This window comes from Lynx canadensis, chromosome C1 (genome assembly GCF_007474595.2).
Source record: "Lynx canadensis isolate LIC74 chromosome C1, mLynCan4.pri.v2, whole genome shotgun sequence".
Lineage (NCBI taxonomy): Eukaryota > Metazoa > Chordata > Mammalia > Carnivora > Felidae > Lynx > Lynx canadensis.
Window position 1 is genome coordinate 55660114 of NC_044310.1, and position 22065 is coordinate 55682178.

Here is a 22065-nt window from a genome sequence, read left to right on the forward strand (position 1 = left end):
TGAATCTCCACACCAAGCTACCACCATCACCTGTAGGTTTGAGTTCCTTGTTCATAACATTAAGGTAGTATAACATTTCATCTGCCATGTTTACTTACATTGTCTATCCTATGCATTACCTTCTCTTCCCTCACTTTGTTTTAAATTCACCCCTACCCAGTCCCATCTCCTAATACAATTGTCCTCCACTGAAAGTCACAGGAACTTCTGATACTTTGGTCTGAACCAGTAAAAGTGCATGTTAGCTGCTGTTTTTCATGATCAAAATCTCAATTCTTCAGTCCTTTCCTAGAAAGGGCTGAAGGACTCTTTTGCTCCTACCCTTTATAGTGTGTATGTACTGATTCTCAGAAGCCAGGGTCATCTCTGTAGCTGCCCAGATCCATAACCACTCACTGGCTGCCTTTTTTTCCTTTCTGGATGATGATATTGTTCATCTCTAAGGGAATCCCAGCCTTAGGGGAAGGAATTGAGGAGGAGGCAGGGTACCTTTGGCAAATACTTGGTGAATATGAGTCATTGTGAGCGTAATGGCTTTTTCATTTGTTATCTGTTTCCATGGTCACAGCTGAGTCTCAGGCTGGGAAACCACCCTCTCTACACATTGGATACCATTACATCATTCCTCTTTAATAACCTCCACTGCCTTCCTGTTGCTTGCAGGACAAACAAGTAGTTTGGGAATTATTCTGTACTCTAGTTTTGAGCCCACTCTCCTCCTCTTCCCTCACTTTCTTCCAAGACTTCATTCTAGTGCTTACAAAATTTCTTCTTTTCTCAAGACCCAGCTCACACATCACCTCCCTTGGAAGCCTCCTCAGACCTCACTGTTGTGGAGCTGGTCCTTCCTCCTCTGGGCTCTCACAGTACCATGTACTCACCTTCACACAGGGTACTCTGCTACTTGATTGTCAGTTTCTCTATCTGCCATGCCACCCTCCTTGCTCCGGACTGTGAGCTTTGCACGGGCTGGTGTGAGTCTTACTCATTGGAGGGTCAGAGCCTGGTATTCAACATCTGGCTCTCAGCAGGTGTTAAGAAAATGGTAACTGAATGAAGGAGAATGGAAGAGAGCTGGTCTTCTATTAATTTATTGAGCAAAACACGAGTAGGATGATACAGTGAGGCACGGATCCAGTAAAGAGAAGGATGTTTTAATGAAACTTCTTTTGAATCTGTGAAGTACATGTGAAGGAAATGTTTCTATTCTTTCCATAGGACAGATTTCCAAACAATGATCACAGTGCTTAGGTTAATAAGATGCTGGACAGATGAGTAGCCAAAGAATGCCATAAAATAACAAAATCCCATCCCAGATTACTGGGACAAGTGAATGATGTTTAGAGTTACATGGCTAAAAACAAAACATTACAGTAATCAAGTCCATAAAACCAGAAAAAGCTTTATAACAAAAAGGACTTTCATAAGCTATTAAATGAGCATATATGATAGACGAACCATTTTATATTTGAAGCAGCTTATAGCACCAACACATTGGCAGGACCTGTAGAGGGGTAGGCCATTGGACCGAGGCTTTGGAGAGTGGAGGTACGGGGGCAGGGGGATCTCCACCATCATCTACTTCAAGCCCCTTGTTTTACAGATGGCAAAACGGAGGCCCAGCGAGATGAAGTGCCTCGTTCAGAGTCACAAGACACAGCGGCACCACATTGGCTAAAAAAGGATCCAAGGCTATGATCCAGGCCACCCAACTTTAGGTAAGTGCTCTATTTTAATTTACACTTAATTCTATTTGATTCATGTATTTTGTTCCTGTTAATAGATCTATCATAAAAGAAATCAATACAATTCATAACACACTCCAGTATTATATTTTATGGAGAAGGACAGACATGTACTATAGTTCATTTCTTGGGCTTCTACAGATCTTCAATCAATAGTTGGAGTAATCAGATGACACTTAGTTGTAAATTAGCTGAGAAGAAGGCATCTGAAGAAAAAGTTTGGTGCATCCTCTACTACCTAAACTAACCTATGCCTCAAAATTACTAAGTCACTGGTATAATTTCTTTGATAGTTAAAGATTAGTAAAGTACAAAAACAGTATGGAAAGAAGGCAGGTCCTTCCTTTAAAAGATAATTATGGCACTTTCATTTTCATAAGGTAAGGAAATGTAAAAACCTGATTCTCTGTAGAAGAAAAAATAGCCACAACCTATACTTGGTGAACAAACTGGAATAATGTGTTTCTGTAAAATACTTTGGAGTCATGAAATTTTATCTAGCATATCTTGCCGTGGTCCTGAGGCCTCAATTGGACAGATTTATGCACTAATGAACATATAAGAATGAAAAAAAGTCACCGTTAACAGAAACAGCATTAAAGGCAAAAGTATAATGAACACATTTAAATAGCTTCACACATATGAAGCCAAAAGTTGCATGTATATATGTGATTGTGTTTTTATAGTGGTAGTTGGAAAAACAACACGTACTGGGCATTTGTCCATTATCATAAACCAGCTGCTGTAGAACAGTTAAAAATGGTGTTTCATAAGTAAAATAAAGCCTGACAAATAAAAGTGATTTCTATATGTCCTATACATGTACTTTCTCACATAGACATCTAGTTTTAAGTAAATCAACATTTAACTACAATTTTTCCCCACTGGGTCCAGCATCAAAGGATGTGATTTCACTTTTCTTAAACATGCCCTATACATCATTAGGAAGCTACATGATATTTATACTCCTAGTCTTTATGATATCTGACCAGGAAAAATGAAATCTCCAGGGACCTCAAGTCCATTCCTTACCACTATAAGCACATTAACAAATAGGGAGCAAAACATATTTGCTTTCCATTAGGTAAAAGAACATAACTTAGTACTAAGCAATGAACTATGCTACTGAAAAAGTGCACATATAATGAAAAGGTATAATAAAATTTCATAAAAATATTTAACAAGCTGTATTATAAATATTTAAAGAAACATGTTAAAAATCAGAGTGAAAATAAGATTAGTGTTCTGAAACTATCGGTAGAAAAATATACTTATTAAAAGAAAATGTCTCATTAAGTGAAGCATTAAATGCAATGTTGTCTTTTTCGTGTACATTTCAAATTTCACCTTTATCTCTCCTAAACAGGTGCCTACAATTTATGTGGAAACTGGTCATATTGCAAAACCCAGAGGCAGAGGACAAGAGGATAAGGCCAGTGGCATGATTTTCACATGATCTTGGAAAAGTGAGGGCAGTTCACAATACTGAACAGATAGGTGACTGGGGAAATACTGACTATATATTTGAACAGTTTAAAAATAGCACTACATTTGTTCACCCACAATCCGCTTAATACTTAAAACCAGACATTAGGTTTTAAAAGGGGCTTGTGTTGCAGGGCAAGATTGTACAGAACTAGGGAAAACCATCAGAAATAATTCCATTTTGGGGTTGACTCCTTTTTGAAAATAAGCTTTTAATCCTTCATCAGTAGTTATTTTTAATGAACTAAAGATGAATTAAAATATCAAAGGCTTGTGAATGGTTTGAGCCCTTAGGTGAGCTTTTTTTTTTTTTTTTTTTTTTTTTTTTTTTTTTTTTTTTAAGAACGCTTTCTCTTTCTCTGATAAAGTTAAAACACTCTCTCTGGGCACAGGAGATTCTTGGGATGCCCACTGGAAATTCCAAGGATGTGAGGGCTGTACTCATGTCCAGAGGAAAATCAAGGAACCTGCTGCTGGAACCCTGAAGCCCAAGTCATGTACCCCTGAATCCAAGCCTGCCTCGGGTGGTTTGTGGACAAGGTAGGGAACACACTGGCACTATAGCTATTTGAAAAGTGCCTGATACTGTTGTGTTTCATGTATTTCCATCCCACCATGTTCCACCCACTTGGGGCTGGGGAGGTGAATACCACCTCTGGAAAGAGATGTTCTAGTGGGAGAGGAAAGACAAAGGGCAGGGCAGAGAGAGTGAAATTACAAAGTTTGGCTGAGAAAAGCAGCTGGTTTTCACACATTCCTGCTCTCCTCTGGGCGGGGCTCATGTGCACTCTAGGCATTAGGGTGGACATTTCAGAGGTGTCTCTCCACAATCTAGAGAACATGAGCCCCAGAGTCTGGCCCAGAGGCCTCCCCCCCTCTTCTAGACTCAGGATCATGGGAGCCTTTTTAGGTTCCCTTGTCAATACCTGATAAGAGGGTTTTTAGTTCAGTTTTTAAATTTTAATCGGTCTAGTTAATTCTAGCCTAAGAGGTCAGCAACATTTCTTCACAACTCAATTACAGTGGATACCTTTTTGTACAATAACTATACGAAAAACTTTTATTCTATCTACATACAGCTCAAGACAAAGGTATAACTTCTGGAGTCGAACTGATGGCATGGAGAGAGAAATTTTAAAAAGGAAATAGCATTGATATGTGTATATACAAAGACATATATATACACAAAACACTCCTCACCCATGTACACTGTACAGGTTGGCACAACCCTATTAAAAACATACTATGATATAAAGGTTTCAGTAAGTTATTCTTGGCATTTTAACCTAGACAGGTACTTAGGTAATTTAAGTCTTGATATGACTGGGTTATTCATATATTTAAAAGCAGATAATGTTTTTTTAAAATGGCCCAGACCAACTTTTCTGAAGCAGTAACCCAATAGGACACCATAGTTATCAAATGGAAAAGAAGATTGTTATTCTGTATTAAATGAGTAAAAGGTGTTTTAGAGAAAGGGCAGCTTGGAAAATAAAGACATCAGAGTCAATCGTTCCAAGTTAGAGTATTTTAGTTATTAGCAGTGGTTACCAAATAAGCTGAAGGTAAATGTCTTCCAAGGAGCTGCTCATAATTTGCTTTGTTGAGAAGAGGCGAGGGACAGTTTCCGTGTTCCTCTATAAGATGATGCAAGTTTTTTTATCCTTGAAAGGGTTTTCTGAGGTTGGTATCCCGATCAGCAAAGGGTCGCTCCTGGCGTGCTCCTCACAGTAGGACATGAGGTCCGCCGATGCCTTTGAGACCTGACGTGTGGATGAACCAAAGCAAACACACAAGAAAATAATGTATTCACAAACTTTAAAAGGGTAGTTGAATGCTGGTCCTCTGCGTAGAAGACTGGTGGAGTGATCTTTCCAGACCCCGTTTCTCCCAGATTACTTGTCAGTTAAAAAGGAAAAAGATTTGTAAACGGACAAATCTGGTAGCTCTGCTTCTTTAACCAAGTGATCGGATTTAAAGATCGGAGAAAAATGACATCACGTGTCTCCTAGGGTGAGCACAGATGACGCACCACCAGCTAGCAACTATTCCCGCCAAAACATTTAGCCGGCATCGAAGCATCGGCAAGCAATGGTATCCCATGGGAGGACCATTCTGCAAAATGAGTGGCCTGGATTCTTCAAAAGTGGCCTGTGTGTTAGATATTATTAGATGATCCCGAATGTTGTAACTGTAGTGTGGTTATGAGGAAGGTGAAGTATTTGAGGGTGAAGAGTCACGATGTTTGCAAATAACTTTCAAGTGGTTTAAAGGGTATGTGTTGTGTGGGTGTGTGTACAAGACACAGCAAAAGCAAATGAGGCAAAATGTTAATAATTGGTGAATCGTGGCAAAGGGTATATGGGTGTTTGTTGTGATAGCTCTTTTACAGGTTTGATGCTTTTCAAAATAAGCGTGGGAATGGGGAAGTATATGTGAATCAAGGGAAGGCTGTATCTTAGTTTGTATTTGATACAAAATTGGAACTGAATTATGGGCTTGGAGTCCGTATTCTTGAGAGAAGAGCTTTAGGTTCTACTGTTAAAGGTTGGTCTTAGAAAAATAAAAGGAGGGATAAAACCAGAATGGGAAGATTCAGTGCCTTCCTCTGGCATGAGTTAAAAACAGAAAATGCCACACCCTGTTCAGAAGTCTGGGTGGGCTATTCCACAGAATAATCAGATCAGTGTCCTCAGGCAAGGAACACAGGGCAGCTGAGTCCCGTCAAATACAGCATAAGCAGCCTCATGTTTTGAAGACAGGTGACTATCTCCAGGCCCAGAGGAATGTATCAGGTGACTGCTTCAGTTTCTAGGAAACAGCATTACTCACAACATTCCAGGGCACACACTGCCTAGTTCTCTCTTGGGATTTGGGGAGAAAAGACTTCGAAGTCAGGTGACCTAACAAATGCCTTCCCCTTTCTCGTAGATCTCAACTAAGGCTGGCATTACTCACCCCGGGTACAGAATGTGGTCATTAAAATAGTGCACACACATTTAAAAAAAGGAGACCCTGAGTGTTGACTTGCTATGCCAGACTATACTCTAACGCACTTAGTAAATTCCAGAGGGATAACAAGGGTGTTTATAAAATCCATCTAGAACCCCTGTCCCAGTGCAGAACACAGAGATCACGGGACTTGGCTGTGTTCCTTCAGGGAAGGTAGGTTCTTGGGGAATCCTGTCATTGGGTCTAGGTTTTCTGTTCCAACAGAGAGGCTAACTCAGACACTTTGGCTTGCCTGTGCTTTTGAAATGAAGCCCAGGCTGGGCAGAAATGAACATTAGATTCTGAGGCTCTCAGCCGGCCCTAGGAAAATCCTGGCCCCAAGCCGCAGGGAATGGCACTGCCTTCTCGGAAACGTGGCCCCGCCATGGGGAGCAGAGGGGCCTGATCCCATCCAGGCCTCTTACCTTTATTCTCTCAATGGAGGCTTCCATTCTCAACTGCTGCACAGTTCTCCTTGCCTGGGCGATGTTGTTGGTGCTTGCTGTTTTGCTCGACATTGTCAGGTATTGTTTTTACCTGAAACCTGAAAAGAATGTAAGTTGTTTAAACATTCCTAAAGTTTGCATTACTTAGGGGAAAAGGATGCATTTTTCCCAGTCATCACGGGCTCTGTGAGGTAGTTACGAGAATGCCCTCCCATTGGAGCTCCTTCATAAATCTTTCCTTTGCAGAAACCCAGTACTAGTTTCATCTGTCCACCCCAACACGCAGCACAATGGAGCCTTTTCTAGCATCTTCTGAGAGGAAACAAATATACATAAACATTTGCAGTAGTTAGGGGGCCTCCGGCACATATGAGCGTATGCAAGCACAGGCCACATTACGTGTGTAGTTTAATATTACTGCTATGTCCTTTAATAGAAGGTTTGATTTTATTTCATTTTGGCTCTCTTACCCAACTATTACACTGATTCAAGTCCTGGCAACAGAAAACAGCAAAGGAGAGTGCCTCTGGAGAACTTTGCACAAAGGGTGCATTTTTAGGTGCTATCGAGGTTTGCAATCATTTGAGGAATGTTAGTTAGGCAGATAAGGAAGCCTTTATTCAAGAAAAAGTGGGAACCTTTCAGCTGAAAGACTCTCAATGATGAACCCCCTGCAAATGTCAAAGGGGATACACTGAGCAGCCTAAAGCCTGAATATTTAACAGAACTCTATCTTTCCCTCCTTTACCTCTCTCTGGCCTCAGCCGGGGCGCCCAGGGCACTTGCTAATCCTGTACCCCCACCACATGTTTGGGGGTTGACTCTCCTCTTGGGCCTGAGCCCTTGGAGCCAAGGCTGCTCTTTTCCTCTCACTCCCCAGCCACCTGGTAAAAAGGAAATGAAACCTCCTGGACCTTGAGCTTTAACCCGGCTGGTTGTCCAAGGACATATTCCAAAAGGCAGGCAGGCTAGGGAAAAGCACTACTGGTGCCCCTGCCATATATGGCTAAGTTCTGTCTTGGCACGGTGGCGAGTGGGGGAAAATGCAGAGCTGGCAGGCCGGGTGGCAGTTTTGTGACTCATAGAAGCAGGTGGACAGTAGGTATGCCTCCCTCGTACTATGCAAGGGCTCAGCAAAGTCTTGGGGCACGGTGGCGCCTGCAGCAAACCCAGACTGACTCAACCTTCTGGAAGGGCCGCACTTGCAAAAAGCATCTCTGCCATAAAGGCCTAGGACCAGGCAGGGCTACAAAACATGCCCACAACCCCCAGGCTCCACGGTGTCCACCACGTGGGCACCAAGGTGCTCTGCCTGAGCTCTGCCACACTTGGAATGCTCCCAAGGGCTTGGCTCCAAGATTTAGACAGGGCTTTGGTCAGAGGTGGCTTTGGGTCAACTGTACAAATAAACCTGTGTTTTTAACTGTGTGCAGAACTCTGACATCCAGCCTCATCGTCATGCTTCATATTCCTGGGTTTGGACCCTGCCTCTGCCACTTACTAGCTGGGTCAAACTGGGCTGATCACTTAACCTCTATGAGCCCAAGCTTTCTTCTGCATAATTTGAGGAGATGATGGTTTTTGAGGAGCCACTTTGCTGATGCACATGTAGTGTTTATCAGAGGACCAAGGCACCCCAAAAATAGCAGCTGCTCTTGTATTTATCCTTGGGAGGCCACACCCAGCACGATGAATCAGAATTGCCTGTGTACCTGGCTGCCTCGCCCAGGTCAGTGAGGCTCCAGGATTCTGATGACGGGGCCTGGGTGGGCCATGGCATGAGGCCCCTTGTAAGTGCATCCTTAGGTGATTCTGCTGCACTCTGCTGTCAGGGTAGAATTGAATGGCTGGTGACAGACAACAGAGGATTCCCCTAGAAATAAGGATGTCCCACCAGTGCAGGAAACTGGGAGGAGGAATCATCCATACATCATACACAGGGCAGGGTGGCCCGGCTTTAATCCTAGGCCTTGGCGACCTCATTTCAACACTCCCTGACTCGCTGCCTCTTCCTCAGATTCCAATCATCCCGCCCCACCCAAGGGAGAGGCCTAGGGTCCTCTCCCGGTGGTTCTGCTCATACCCAGCAGCCTGGCCCAGTGTTGTTCTGTGCTCCCAGGCAAGCATTTATTAACAGAGCCTTTGAAAAGGGACCGAGGCAGAAGGCAAACCTCCCTGCAAGCAGAGTGAAGCATCCTGGTTCATGGCATTCTAGTTCCACGTTTTGTGCCCTGCAGCATGTTAAACTGGGCTCCTGTGCCAGTTGGCAAGGTTTCTGAGATTTGGCCCCCAACCTCCAGAATGTGAATATGATACCATTCTGAAGGGCTGTGGTTTCCAGGCTGCATCCTAAGGACTTTCTAAATGTCCCTTTGCATGAGAATAACGCCAAGCATTCTCTTCTCAGGCTCCAGGGCATAAAGTTTCCAAGGCCTGAGCAAGTTTCCCTGTAACTGCACACCAGTTCACATCGGTCAGGCCTGGACCACTCGTTGCTCCCACCCGCGTAGCTATGAGCAAAGAGCCCACGGTCAGGCTCTATAAAATACTGGGGTAGGGGCACCTGGGTAGCTCAGTCAGTTAAGTGTACAACTTCGGCTCAGGCCATGATCTCACGGTTCGTTCGTTCGAGCCCTGCGTCTGACTCTGTGCTGACAGCTCGGAGCCTGGAGCCTGCTTCAGATTCTGTGTCTCCCTCTCTCTCTGCCCCTCCCCGGCTCGCTCCCCCTGTCTCTCAAAAAATGAAATGTTAAAAAAAAATTTTTTTAAATACTGGGGTGGGTCCCTCTGAAATCGGTAAGAAACTTTGCCTCTAGTCCCCGTGAGTTTCTTCGTGTATTATAGTTGTGATTGAAAACAGCAATTCACAGATCACACTTGCAGGTTTAGCGCCTCTGGCAGGTTTCCCCTATTCTGAGATCTGCTCCCTTCACAGTCCTCCCTGTTTCTCAGACAGCTTCCTGCTTCCTTCTCCTGGGGACCCTTTCTCTTCTGCTTCAGGGGGAGTGGAGCCCGTCCTCTGGCCCCACCAACTTATCTTGGGCTCCCAACGCAAATATGAGTTCTTTTCTCAAAGTCTGTTTCCCTCTCCTAGCATATGTCTAAACTCACCCAGAAAAGTAGTTAAAGTTTAGGAGATGGGTGATTTTCACAGCTTCACAGATTATTAACCACCACCAACTTCCTACTGAATATAGGAATAGCGTTTGGCAGGTCAATTAAATGGGGTATTTGTGGCCATTCCTAGAAAAAGTTGTGTACCAGGCCACTGGAGAACATCATCTCTTATTACAACATTCTTCTAACTCAGGGAAAAGTCAGATCAAAGTTACACTGTTTCAACTTAAGGAGCCCCATGGAGGGACCCAGGGCTGAGATGTCTCCTGTCACTGCAAAAACGGCCACTGCTATTTGGTTGTGGAGAGAGAGGAGGTGTTTCCAGGAGCTGGAGGTCTAGCTGAGGACTTCCTCCTAACCTGCAGCTTCTCTGAATCTCCTCAACAGCTGGACAGAGAGAACAGGTATCTCCAACCATCTTTGTGCCTTGAGCGGGTTTTCTTTGCTCTTCCCTCAAAGGCAAGGATGTCTGTCTGTTTGTGCTACCACGTGGATAAAAAGCTTGCTTTATTCTTATTTTAAGAAAGCTTCCAAGGCAAACACCACCAGATATTTGTATGAAACCCTAGACTGCACACGTTGCTTTCATGCGCAGCGGTCCGTGAAGCCTCACTACAATCCTGAAAGGTGTTATTACTATTTCATACTCATTTTATAGATGAGGCAACTGAAATTAGAAAAACTTGCTTCAAGTTAACCCAGCTCATAAGCCCTGAACCAGCTCATAAGCCCTGAACCAGCTCATAAGCCTTTCACCCCGGAAGCCATGCTTCCTACTGCACCAAGGAAAGGATACAATTCCAATTAATTTGATTCACAAACACTCAGGGCTAGGGTGACCTTGACACTGATGACCTGGAGTTGTGGGCTTGCTGACTGCTTTGTGTCTGTGCAACAGCCCTTCTGGTGCAGAAACCATCTGTTTATCCGGTGTCCTGAAAAACAGGCCTCCCCTCTCATTTCTGCAAGCTAAGCAAGAATGTTCTAGCTATCACGACCAGGCAAGGACTGAGGTCAGCATCTGGAGATCCTGAGCCACCAGCCCTGCCTCTGCCTTCCTAAAGGGCAGAGGCCTGCACAGAGACCCCCAGTTTCATGAAACCCTGGCTGTAGCTTCTGCAGCCTTGTTCACACTTTTACAGGTGGCTAGCAAATCTGAATAAACATACGTAATATTTAGTGATTCAAATAGTTGGCATTGGTTTTAAGGCTGTTGTTCATCTGAATTCTTAGGTTCCTAGAAATTCCTAGGAACAACATTTCCCATTAGGGAAAGAAGAGCATCTTAACCTTTGTCCAGAGGGGTCTGCTGCACGGAGAGGGTGGGGATGGAAAGTGTGTGAGGGAGCACACTTGGGGAAGCAGCAGCTGAATCACAAGGTCATCCTGGCCGGCAAATAACTGAAGCACTGGACCGAAGCCAGTGTTCTGAGCAAATACACCCCTTGTGTCTATAATAAAAGAGCAGGTTAAAAAAAAAAAAAAAAAAAAAGGCTTCCATCTGATCTTCCTTCAACTATCAAAGTCTTAATGTCTTACCCTGGCTTGGCCCTTTATCAGTCCCCCTCATCTATTAACGGGGTGCAGGCAGCAACACTTAGCTCACAGGGTTGTTGGGAAGAGAAACAAGAGTGCCTATCAGCACGTAGCTTGTACACACAGATACTTAATAATGTTGGGTCCCTTGGTTCACTGACAAGACTGAAAATCATGCATTCGGGTGTGAAACAGGAGAAAAATTCACCCAGCAAAAGAGCAAAAGAAGAATGTCAAGGTAATATGATTGGGTAGCAACATGTTTCTAATATGGCCTTAGAGGGAGGACAGTCAGATCCGTAGAACAGTGTCTCTATCTCCTGAACACTTCTTTTAAATCAGAGCCTGCAGGCTGAATCCAGACTACTGATGTGTTTGATTGGGCCCCGCACAGGGTTAACTCAACTGTGTGTGTGTGTGTGGGGGGGGGGGGTGTTTTAACTTTAAATTGTCAACATTTGAAAAACTGAGCTATCCCTTTAAGACAAAGATTTCTGGAAAAGTCAGAAAATTTTATAAAACTGGGCTGAATCTAAGTAGAGGCTGCTGCTTTAACATTTACTGGCATACCTGCCCATCCCTCTATTTGAACTTGTGACATGGCCTTTGTACTATGCCTTGGACATTTAGTTCCAGGGACATACTCAAGGATTAGGGCAGGGGACTTGAGCTCACTCCTGCCCTTGCCACTGCCTAGTTCTGGGGCCCCAGGGAAGGACTCACAACCCATGTAAGCCTCAATTTTCTCATGGGAAAAGTGGGGATAATAATACTTTCCTATTTCAAAGAGCTGTTAAGAGCATCAGATAACATAAGCATGTGAGTATAATAAATACAAAGAATACTTTTGCTGAGTGTTAAGTACCTATACCTTCTGATCACATCCTCTGAGAAGTACTCTAGGCACCTGTAGTCCCTGATGGTTGGCACTGAACAACTGCCCTACCTTCCTCCTGGGGCGCCCTACTGAACCCTGATGGAAAGAAAAGTAACCCCCATAACTAGAATAAAGTGTATTTGGAGATAGGGCCTTTACAGACATGATTAAGTTAAATGAGCTTATTAGGGTGGGCCCTGATCCAATATGACTGGTGTCCTTATAAGAAGAGGGAATTTAGGGAGCATCAGGAAGGCTCAGTCAGTTAAGCATCCAACTCTTGATTTCGGTTCAGGTCATGGTCTCACAGGTTTGTGGGTTCAAGCCCCACATCAAGGCTCTGTGTTCACACTGCAGAGACCGTTTGGGATACTCTCTCTCTCTCTCTCTCTCTCTCTCTCTCTCTCCCCCCCCCCCCCCTCCCCCCCCCCTGCCCCTACCTTGCTTGCTTGTGCACGCTCTCCCTCTCAAATAAAAAAAGAAAAAAGAAGAGGGAATTTAGAGACAGATGGGCACAGAGGGGAGAACATGTGAAGGTGCAGGGAGAAGACGGACATCTACGAGCCACGGCTCGTTCTCTTACAACTAGGGATCTGGAGGATGCGGGCTCCGCCAAAGGGATAGGGATGTGATCATCAGAGATCTGAAGGTGGAAGTGAGAAGGCCGGTGCTTGCGGCTTGGCTTATTTTCTGCTGGCAAGCAGGGCGGTGAGCAAGTTGCTCTTTGGGAGCATCCCAGCATGCAGTCTCTATCGATGTGGTGCTAAGAAACTGTGTGGCTACAACAGTCTCCCAATTCTCCACCTCCTGCTGGGCCCCCAGGGCCAGTTCTGTGGTGATGTCTGGAAGCTGGTCCCGGTCGAGAAGTCAAGAACCAGTTGCTCCGGCCCTTCTACTGATTACACAAGCACCTCATCCCCTGTACGAAAGCCCATTCTGCTCACACTGCCAAGCACGCTGCTTGCGGTAACTGAACCCTGACTGATACACAATTGTTAATCTGTTGTTTTGTAATCTGTAAATAACTTACAAAGGCTAGCTATGATTTCTACTATTATCATGCCACGATTGAACACATCAAACCCTAAGACCTGAAAACGTGGAGATGCAAGCCATAACATTCTCTTTCTCCTTCTCCCCAACCAGAGCTCACAGGCTGTAAGATCAAGAGTGGTGAACCTGTGACCAGCCCCATGTCCTGCCCTGTTCCTGTCCAGTTTTGAGAGCAAAGAGCAAAAAGAACAAGTTACCGGCCCATGGGGGAGAAAAATGAGAGGGCGTGATGAGGAAGGGCTGCATGGAACGGTGGAAGATGCCACTGCGGCTGGGGAAGACAGAGTGACTGGAGCTCTTCTAAGAGTTTATATGGGCTCAGAATGAGAATGAAAAAGAGTAAGAACAGCATTCTCTCAAGACCTCAAGAGTGCATCCTCTAAAAGTAGCATGCTTTTATACTTGCAGACCCCTGCGAGGTCCTCATCTGGTATCTTTGATGAGTTCACTTTACCTGCCATCCAGCCACATGTCCCTGAATAATGATGATGATGGTGGTGACAATGTTACTGTTGTAGGTATAATGACAAAATGTGACAACTACCACCATTTATTATGTGCCCGGTAAGTGAATTCCATGAATCATTTCATTTAATCCTCTTAGAGAGGAGTTCTTCTATCATTTCTGTTTTACAGATGAAACACAGAGAGGCCAAAAGAGTCTTGCTGAAGAGTATGCTGATTTATGTAGCAGAGCTGGGACTCAGGCCACCTGACTTCCAAGGTCATCCTCTTAATCACCACCCTATACTGCTGGTCTCTGAACATTAAGAGTACAAGGAAGGAATGGGAAGGAAGGGGGGGAACTGTCAGGAGCCCTGGACAAAAGAAGACATGACCTCCATTTAGGGCCCACTACTCATTTAGATAGGTGGTCTCCATACCAATGACAGCAGGTGTTGAGAAAGTGGCCATGGAAGAAGACTGAAGTGAAGAAGAATTGGTTGCTCTTCATTAAGAGAAGGACTGTCCCAGATTCTAGGTAAGGCTATTGCTAAAGACAGAGGATGATCCCATCATCCCTAGCGAAGCTGGTAGGAAGCCACGAGAATGAGCCAATCTGGGTAATAAATCCAGGAGAGAGCTGCAGAGCCTGAGTAGCGGGTTCCTAACTTCACTGTATATCTAGAACATCTGAGGCACTTATTAAAAAAAAAAAAATCTGATTCAATAGGTCTGCAGCAGGGCCCAAGAATCTGTATTTAAAGCTTCCCATGTAATTTTGATTTGGTCTTCCTGAGAAACACCAATAATGATTGCCAGAGTCTTGCCTCTTGGTTTTCTATTCACGTTTATTTTTGCCTGGGAATAAAATATGTCCATTTAAAAGAACGCCACTTCCTATCCATGCTTAACTTTCCAGGTTCTGAACAAGCCCCGGAAAATACTCCTTTTTAATAACCTGAACTTACAGGATTCAGTGCCCTTCAGCTTGAAATAGCTGTTATCATCTAACATAGTTCTTTGCTATAAAAGTCTAACTTTGTTTTCTGAACAGCCACTTCCTTCTGGAAAAGTTTCTCCTCTTGGTGACATTAGACTATCCTGTTCTTGCTTGTCCAGTGATATTTCTTTCTACAGTACGGCTCCTTCCTCTGACTCTCATTTTCTCATTTATCCAGGGCTCCGTCCTGGAGGACTGATGTAGCAGAGTGAACAGGGCTTTGACAGATAAATTTGGATCCTGGCTCATCACTACTACACCTCAAGTTGCTTCACTTCTCTGAACTTCAGTTTCCTCATCTGTAAAATAAGAAAGGATAATAATAGTACCTACTTCACAGGGTTGTTACCAGGAGGAAATGAAAGAACGTATATACATTACACAGCACCTGCCTGACCCACACTGGTCCTCAGTAGACGTTGATCTACCCTTATGACGTCAGCTATGACCAACGCACTTCGCATACAATGCTTTACCACAATCTCAATGTCTTAAATGAAAGCCTGTTTAAATTTACATGCAGGGCACCTGGGTGGCTCAGTCAGTTGAGCATCCAGCTCTTGATTTCGGCTCAGGTCATGATCTCACAGTTTGTGGGGCTGAGCCCCACGTTGGGCTCTGTGCTGACAGCGCAGAGCCTGCTTGGGATTCTCTCTCTCCCTCTCTCTCTCTGTCCCTCCCCTGCTCACTCTCGCTCAAAAAATAAACACTAAAAAATTTAAAAAAATTTACATGCAGAATGGTGCCCAGTTGCTTTAAACACAACACATGGAAAACCCAGTGAAACACCACTGCCTGCCTCCAACCTTGCTGGTGTCCCTTTCTCTATGAGGGACACCACCACTGTCCTGGTCACTGAAGCATCCCCTTTTGCCTTCTCCTAATTCCTTAGACCAAGTGTTATCCAATAGAAATGTGAGCCACATATTTGATTATTTAAAGTTTTTTCTAGTAGCCACATGAAAAAAAGAAAAAAGTGACATTTTGATATCTTCTTTAGATGAATATGACCAAAATTGAAATGTAATCCATGTAAAAAATTACTGAGATGTTTTACTTTTTTTTGGTACTAAATATTTAAAACCCGGTCTGCATTTTACAGATACAGCACATCTTGATTTGGACTGGCCGCACTTGAAGTATTCATGAGTCACACAGTGGCTGCCTCACCAGACAGTGCATCCTCAGACCCTGGCACTTCCCAAATTCTCTTGATCCCTATGTTTTGACAAACCCCTTATTTTTATTCTTCCCCATTCTCCCCACTGCTATTTGACCTCTGTCTTGGCTCCCAGCACCTCATGTTAGGGCCACTGTATCAGCTCCCTAACAGGACTCATGCCTCTCATCTTTCCTTCTCCGATCTAATCTATCCTGACCAGTATATGCACAGATATAATGGCACTGTCAATTTATTTCCCCTGGTCTCAGAAGAGGATTCTCCAGTCCCCCCAGAAGAGTCCAAAGGGCTCAGCTTTGCAATCCAGATCATCTCTAATATTTCTGCCACCATAATAAAAACCTTCTCATCGCCAATGAAGGAACTGAGCCATTGAGAAGTTAAGTGTATGCCTCGTATCAAACAGCTAGCAAGCTGCCTGGGTGGGATGCGAGCCCAGGCGGTCTGATTCCAGAGGCCAGACCCAGAAGCTTCATTGTGATGCTGCTTTAGTGCCAGGGAGCTGTCACCACACTCCCCATTTTTCTTGTGGGCTGTGTTTACAAGTCCTCTTGCAAGTATCTGAGCAAGTTCTCTGCCTGCTTCTCTTGGCCTATTTACATTGTCTCTTTTGGGGGCACCTGGGTGGCTCAGCCAGTTGACCGTCGACTTTGGCTCAGGTCATGATCTCACGGTTCGTGGGTCTGAGCCCCGCGTCGGGCTCTGTGCTGACACAGCAGAGCCTGGAGCCTGCTTTGGATTCTGTGTCTCCCTCTCTCTTTGTTCCTCCCCCACTCATGCTCTCTCTCTCTCTCAAAATAAACATTAAAAAAATAAAATAAAATAAATTCTCTCTTCTTTTAGGCCCTAGTTCACATTTTTATCTCTTCTAGGAAGGCCTCTCTGCTTTTGCTTACAGTAATTTATTCCCTTTACAAATTCCTGCTAAATATTTAAAGCTTAGGAGTTCAAGGACCCATAGGGGATGGCCCAGGCACGAGAGAGGCAGGGAGCAGGAGCTGTGTGTGTACTTATGTTTACTCTTTCTGAAGGAAGATGTATAGCTGTCATCCAGCAGTTTTATTTTGGTGCTAATGATATGGCAGCTAATGCTTATTGTTATGTAACTGACTTCGTATGTACGAATATTGTCTTCCCACCAGACTGTGAGAAGTTTAGCTGAATAATAATAGTATACCAGTAACATTTATTCATTACTTATTCTGTGCTAGGTACTATTTAAAAATACTCTATACCGTTATTAGTTCATTTGCTATCATCTGCAACCGTAAGAGCTCAGTTTTATCATATCTGTCAAGACTAAAGCTTAGGTTAAATAATTTGCTCAAGATCAGATAGCTAGTAAGTGGTAGAGACAGAATTTGAACTCAGATCTCTCTTACTTCAAAGCCACACCCTTAACCAGACAGGTGAGTTATCGCACGCCATCTTCTCTGTCACACTGACTAATGCAGAGAATGGGGCCTTAATAAACAGTTGGGTAAGATGTAGCCACCAACACATCAGCCAGTGAACGTCTCACTCTGGGGTGTTTGTGTCGGGTGTTTGTTTTCTTAGAAACAGGATACACCCTGCTGCTCCTTCCCACAAGTATCCCACAAAATACGGACTGTTCCAAGCCAAAGGTTACCCACCTGTTTGGTTCCCTTCACAGCTTTGAGAAGCCTGGGTGGAGTCCCAGGGACTTGACGGGGTCAAGCTGCCCGTGAACATTCACCTTCAGCATGGGCTGGCCACTTGTGTAGCACCCAGATTCTGAGGGCAGTGCTGATTGCTTTGTACCCCCATACTGTGCCCAAACAGGTTTTCAGGCAGTGAAGGGGGGCCGTAGGGCACAGCTGTGTGATGGTGACCTACAGGGGTGCAGGACCCAGCCCCTTAGGCTGTATGTCAGGCCAGGATCCAGCAGAAGCATGTGTTTGCAGTCAACAATGAGTATGACCTTTGCAAACAAGTTTTCCTCTCTACCTAACATAGCAAGACAGCTTGAGAAATGATTTGCTCATATTTGCATGGCTGGCTTAAGGGGCAGCTGGCAATCTTGTCTGTTAATAAATACATGGATGAATTCTATAATTATTTAATATTCAACACAAAAGCTAACAGTTACAGAGTGATTTTCTGTGCCAGGCACTGTTATGGGCTTTATTTAAAGTTATTTTATTTACTCTGAAAAAGAACTTATTATTTCATTAACTAATTTTTAAATTTTAAAACAGTATGCTGCTAGTAAAAATTTTAAACAACAAATTTACCCAAAGGGCATACAACAAAAATTAGCTGTCCTACTCTAGACTACATGAGGTGATCACTGTTATCAGTTCCTCATGTCGCCTTCTGAAGACATGTGATGCATACACAAGCATGATTATTTACATATCTCTCTTAAAAAACACCAACGGGAGCATGCTATATGCATGGTTCTGTAGCCTGTTTATTTTATTTTATTTTATTTTATTTTATTTTATTTTATTTTATTTTTTATTTTTTTTAACTTTTTTTATTTATTTTTGAGACAGGGAGAGACAGAGCATGAACAGGGGAGGGTCAGAGAGAGGGAGACACAGAATCTGAAACAGGCTCCAGGCTCTGAGCTGTCAGCACAGAGCCCGACGCGGGGCTCGAACTCACGGACCGAGAGATCATGACCGAAGTCGGCCGCTTAATCAACTGAGCCACCCAGGCGCCCCTATTTTACTTTTTAACTACCACTCTATTCTGGAGATCATGATGAGGGTGGGATTATTAACCACTTTCCCAATGAGGAAACCAAAGCTCTCTGGGATACCCTGCGAGTAAGTGCCAGGGCTGAAACGAACCCTGGTGTTCCTAACCATCACTGCACACTGCAGCCACCTGCAGGTCCTGTGTGAGGAGCTTGCTGGGGCTGGAAAGCGGAAGTGGGAATGATGAGAGAAGCAGAAGACAAATCTCCTGCCTTAAAAGGACTCATTGTTTTGGCGGGGGGGGGGGGGGGCAAACGATGTTATATGAAGTGAGAGAATGATTTCCAAACAACATAAGAACATATTTGAGGTACAGTTCCCTGGTACCTTGAGGTGCTAATAAGCATTTGTGAAGGGAAGCAGTCTCAGAGTGGGGAGTGGCCCCAGTGGAGAAGTCCCCATAGACTGGTTAGTCTCCACACCAGCAGACAGCAACATCGTCACTGGGAACTTCTTAGAAATGGGGATTCTTGGGCCACTTGGGTGGCTCAGTTGGTTAAGTGTCCAACTCTTAATTTCAGCTCAGGTCATGATCTCATGGTTCATGGGATTGAGCCCCATGTTGGGCTCTGTGCTAACAGCACGGAGACTGCTTGGGATTCTCTCTAACCGCGCCCCCCCCCCCCCCCCCCCGCTTCCCCACTCGTGCACATGTGGGGGCATGCTCTCTCGTGTTCTCTCAAAATAAATAAACATTAAAAAAAAAAAAAAAAGGAAATGAGGATTCTCAACCCCCCACCTGGACCTCCTGATTCAGACACTCTGGAGGGGTGGGGTGTCCCAAGCAGTCTGTAGTTTGACAAGCCCACCAGGTGGTTCAGATGCTCCCTAATGAAGAACCACTATGTTAGGAGGAGGTGATTTCTGAATTAGAACTTTTTAAACTGGAGCAGAATCCAGCTTTTAAATAAATCAACAATTGGTCTATTTAAACCAAGCCTGGTCCATATCCCTGGCATTATCCTAGGACTAAACAGGCACACAGCCTTCATGTTGAGGAAGTTATTCCTGGCAAAGTACACAGGCCCAAAGCTGGCAAAGGAAGGGGGCATACATTCCAAACAAACTCTGACCTGTAATGTTGTCTGTGGCCTTTTTGATACCCACACCCAGAGAACTTGTACCTTCCTTTCCATATGTCTGTGACCAACTGGGAGTCCTTCCCATCGGCCTTCCTGGACCCCCTACCACCTGCCCTAGCTGAGCAGGGATGGAGGTGATCTACAATGGGATCCCTTGCCCAGGACATTCTCTACAACATAGCTCTTCTACCCTCAAAAGCAGAAGAACAGAGATATTTTGGATTCTGGTCATAAGGGCCTAGCATCTGATCTACTTTAAGCAAAGGACATGCTTTCTGATATTGCTAAGCAGACAGATGTTCACTTGCTTGCCTGCAGTCCATTTGGACAAACCAAACACTTAATAGGATGACTGAAAGCGAAGAAACAGGCAAGTGCTGCTGCATCCATTTTAGATTAAGAGGCAACCAGGCAGCCGTTTTATTGCTTTGAAGGGGCCAGGTGCTTGGAGGCACTGGAGGAGCAGGGTCAAAGAGAAGGCTGACAAGAGTCTACAGTCACGGTGGGGGCTATGCCGCCTAACAAACAAGGCATGTGGCATATACCAGACCGATAGTTAAAAGGCCAATAAAGCAAGACAAAGGTAAGCATAGGAGCTTGGGGAGGGGATGGTCAGTGGGGACTTGGGGCAGCAGAGAGGTGTGTGAAGGATACATTTCTTAAACGAATCAATCCTTGAAGGGAAGGAACTGGGTAGGTGGTAGCCAAGGAGTGAAGAGAATTTCAGAACGGATATGGAGGGAGCAGCAGAAAGTAGGTTAAAGCTGACTCTGTTATGTGAAAATGGGAGCCCCACAGGTTTCTGAGCAGAAGTGACAGACCTAGGGAGTATTAACAGAAAAAGAACCAAGCAACATTGGATGGAACAGAACTGGGAGACAGAGAAAGACAAGATAGACTATTTCCATGGAAGGCCTAGGGACAGGCAATACAGTAAAGAGCCCAGGCTTTGGGGTCAGATGGAACTGGGTTCAAATCTGGGCTGTGTCACTTAGTGTTGCAGGATGTTGAATGAATGATTTAGCCTCACTGAACTCTTAGGTTCTCTGCCTGTAAAATGGGATAAACAAGAGTGCCTACCTCTCAGGACTGTAATGATTAAATGCAATCCTACAAAAAAAGAGCCTGGCACAGGCTGTCTGTCCCCGTCATTACTGTTCCTAGGACTTCATCAAACAGATGAAGGTGACCGGAACACAATGAAAGAGTGGATCCAAGAGCTAGGAGACATTAATAATGAACAAGACTTCCTTCTTGGGGTTGAATGGGGATTGACAGCCCAGAAGTGGTGGTTTAGCACCACACCGGAGGGAGGGCCTGAAGAAAAGAGCGGGAAGCTTCCTGGGGTCTTCCTCACACAGGTGTGGACAAAAAGGGCAGATTCAAAGGAGCAGAGAGGGGGCCAAGGGGGCTGCCAGGACAGGGTGACACTGGCAGGGACAGCTAAGAGGAGAGAGGAATGTTGGGGAGAAGGGCAGAAGTTAATGCTATATAGATATGCTTGCTTAAAAATGTTATACCCAGAAAACATACTAGAAGGATATATATTCTAAAATGTAGCTATTGTTAGGTGGTGAGAACTGGGGGATTTTTAGAATTGCTTTTATGCACTCCTGCAGTTTGTAAGTTTTTACTTTTTTGGTCTCACCAGCTACCACGTCTATAGCACGTTGTATGCTTGCCAAGTGTTGTTCTAACACCTTTACAGATACTAACCCTCTTACTTCTGAAAACAATGCTATGGGGTTATTACTATTGCTTTCCCCAGTTCAGGAGTAGATGCAGAGGAGCTGGTACTCCGATTTCAGCAGCCTGGTTCCAGAGTTTGTGCTTGCATCCACATGTCATATTTTTACGATCTATATCTATATCTAATCTCTCTCTCTCTCTCTCTCTCTCTCTCTCTCTCTATCTCAATCAATCCCAGCATTTGTAACTCACAAAACCAGGAGGAGGGCCAGTCATTAGCCACTTTGGGGGGGCGGGGTTGTGTACAGGAAGGAAGGAGTGACCATAGCTCATAGGACTGGGTGGTTAAGGGGTTCCTGGGGACCCCCGGGTGAGCTTTCCAGAGCACGAAGTGAACGCAGGTCAAATGAGAAGGGGCACAAGAGAGAACTATTAATCCAAGAACTCAGGTGGTTGAGTGTCAGGAATATTTAGAGAAGTGGCAGTGTAGTGAAGACAAGGAACTTGACGGGAACTCTGAGGGGTGGGAGGATTGTTTCAAGAGATGGCTGTCATCTGAGCATTTTCAAAAAGCGGAGGAGGAGCGTTGAGCAACCAGGGAGAGTGTGAGGAGGCTAGAGAGATTAAGTAAGGGCCAGAAAGCATGGGCTGAGGTTGGAGCTCCAGGATGATGAAGGAGGGCTGGAAGACACAG

At 44.6% G+C, this 22065-nt stretch overlaps 1 protein-coding gene across 6 annotated transcripts in view; it reads right to left on the minus strand.

Annotated features, from left to right (window-relative positions):
• Positions 1 to 1075: 1075 nt before the first annotated feature.
• Positions 1076 to 22065, minus strand: part of GNG12 (G protein subunit gamma 12) — a 127085-nt gene continuing 106095 nt past the window's right edge. For all 6 annotated transcript variants that reach the window (XM_030326345.1, XM_030326350.1, XM_030326346.2 and 3 more), the window contains 2 exons: positions 6647 to 6765; positions 1076 to 4993 (listed from right to left, as the gene is read on the minus strand). In XM_030326345.1, the coding sequence (XP_030182205.1) occupies positions 4868 to 4993; positions 6647 to 6739 (219 nt within the window). In that variant the 5' untranslated portion in view covers positions 6740 to 6765 and the 3' untranslated portion in view covers positions 1076 to 4867. The remainder of the gene's footprint in view (positions 4994 to 6646; positions 6766 to 22065) is intronic.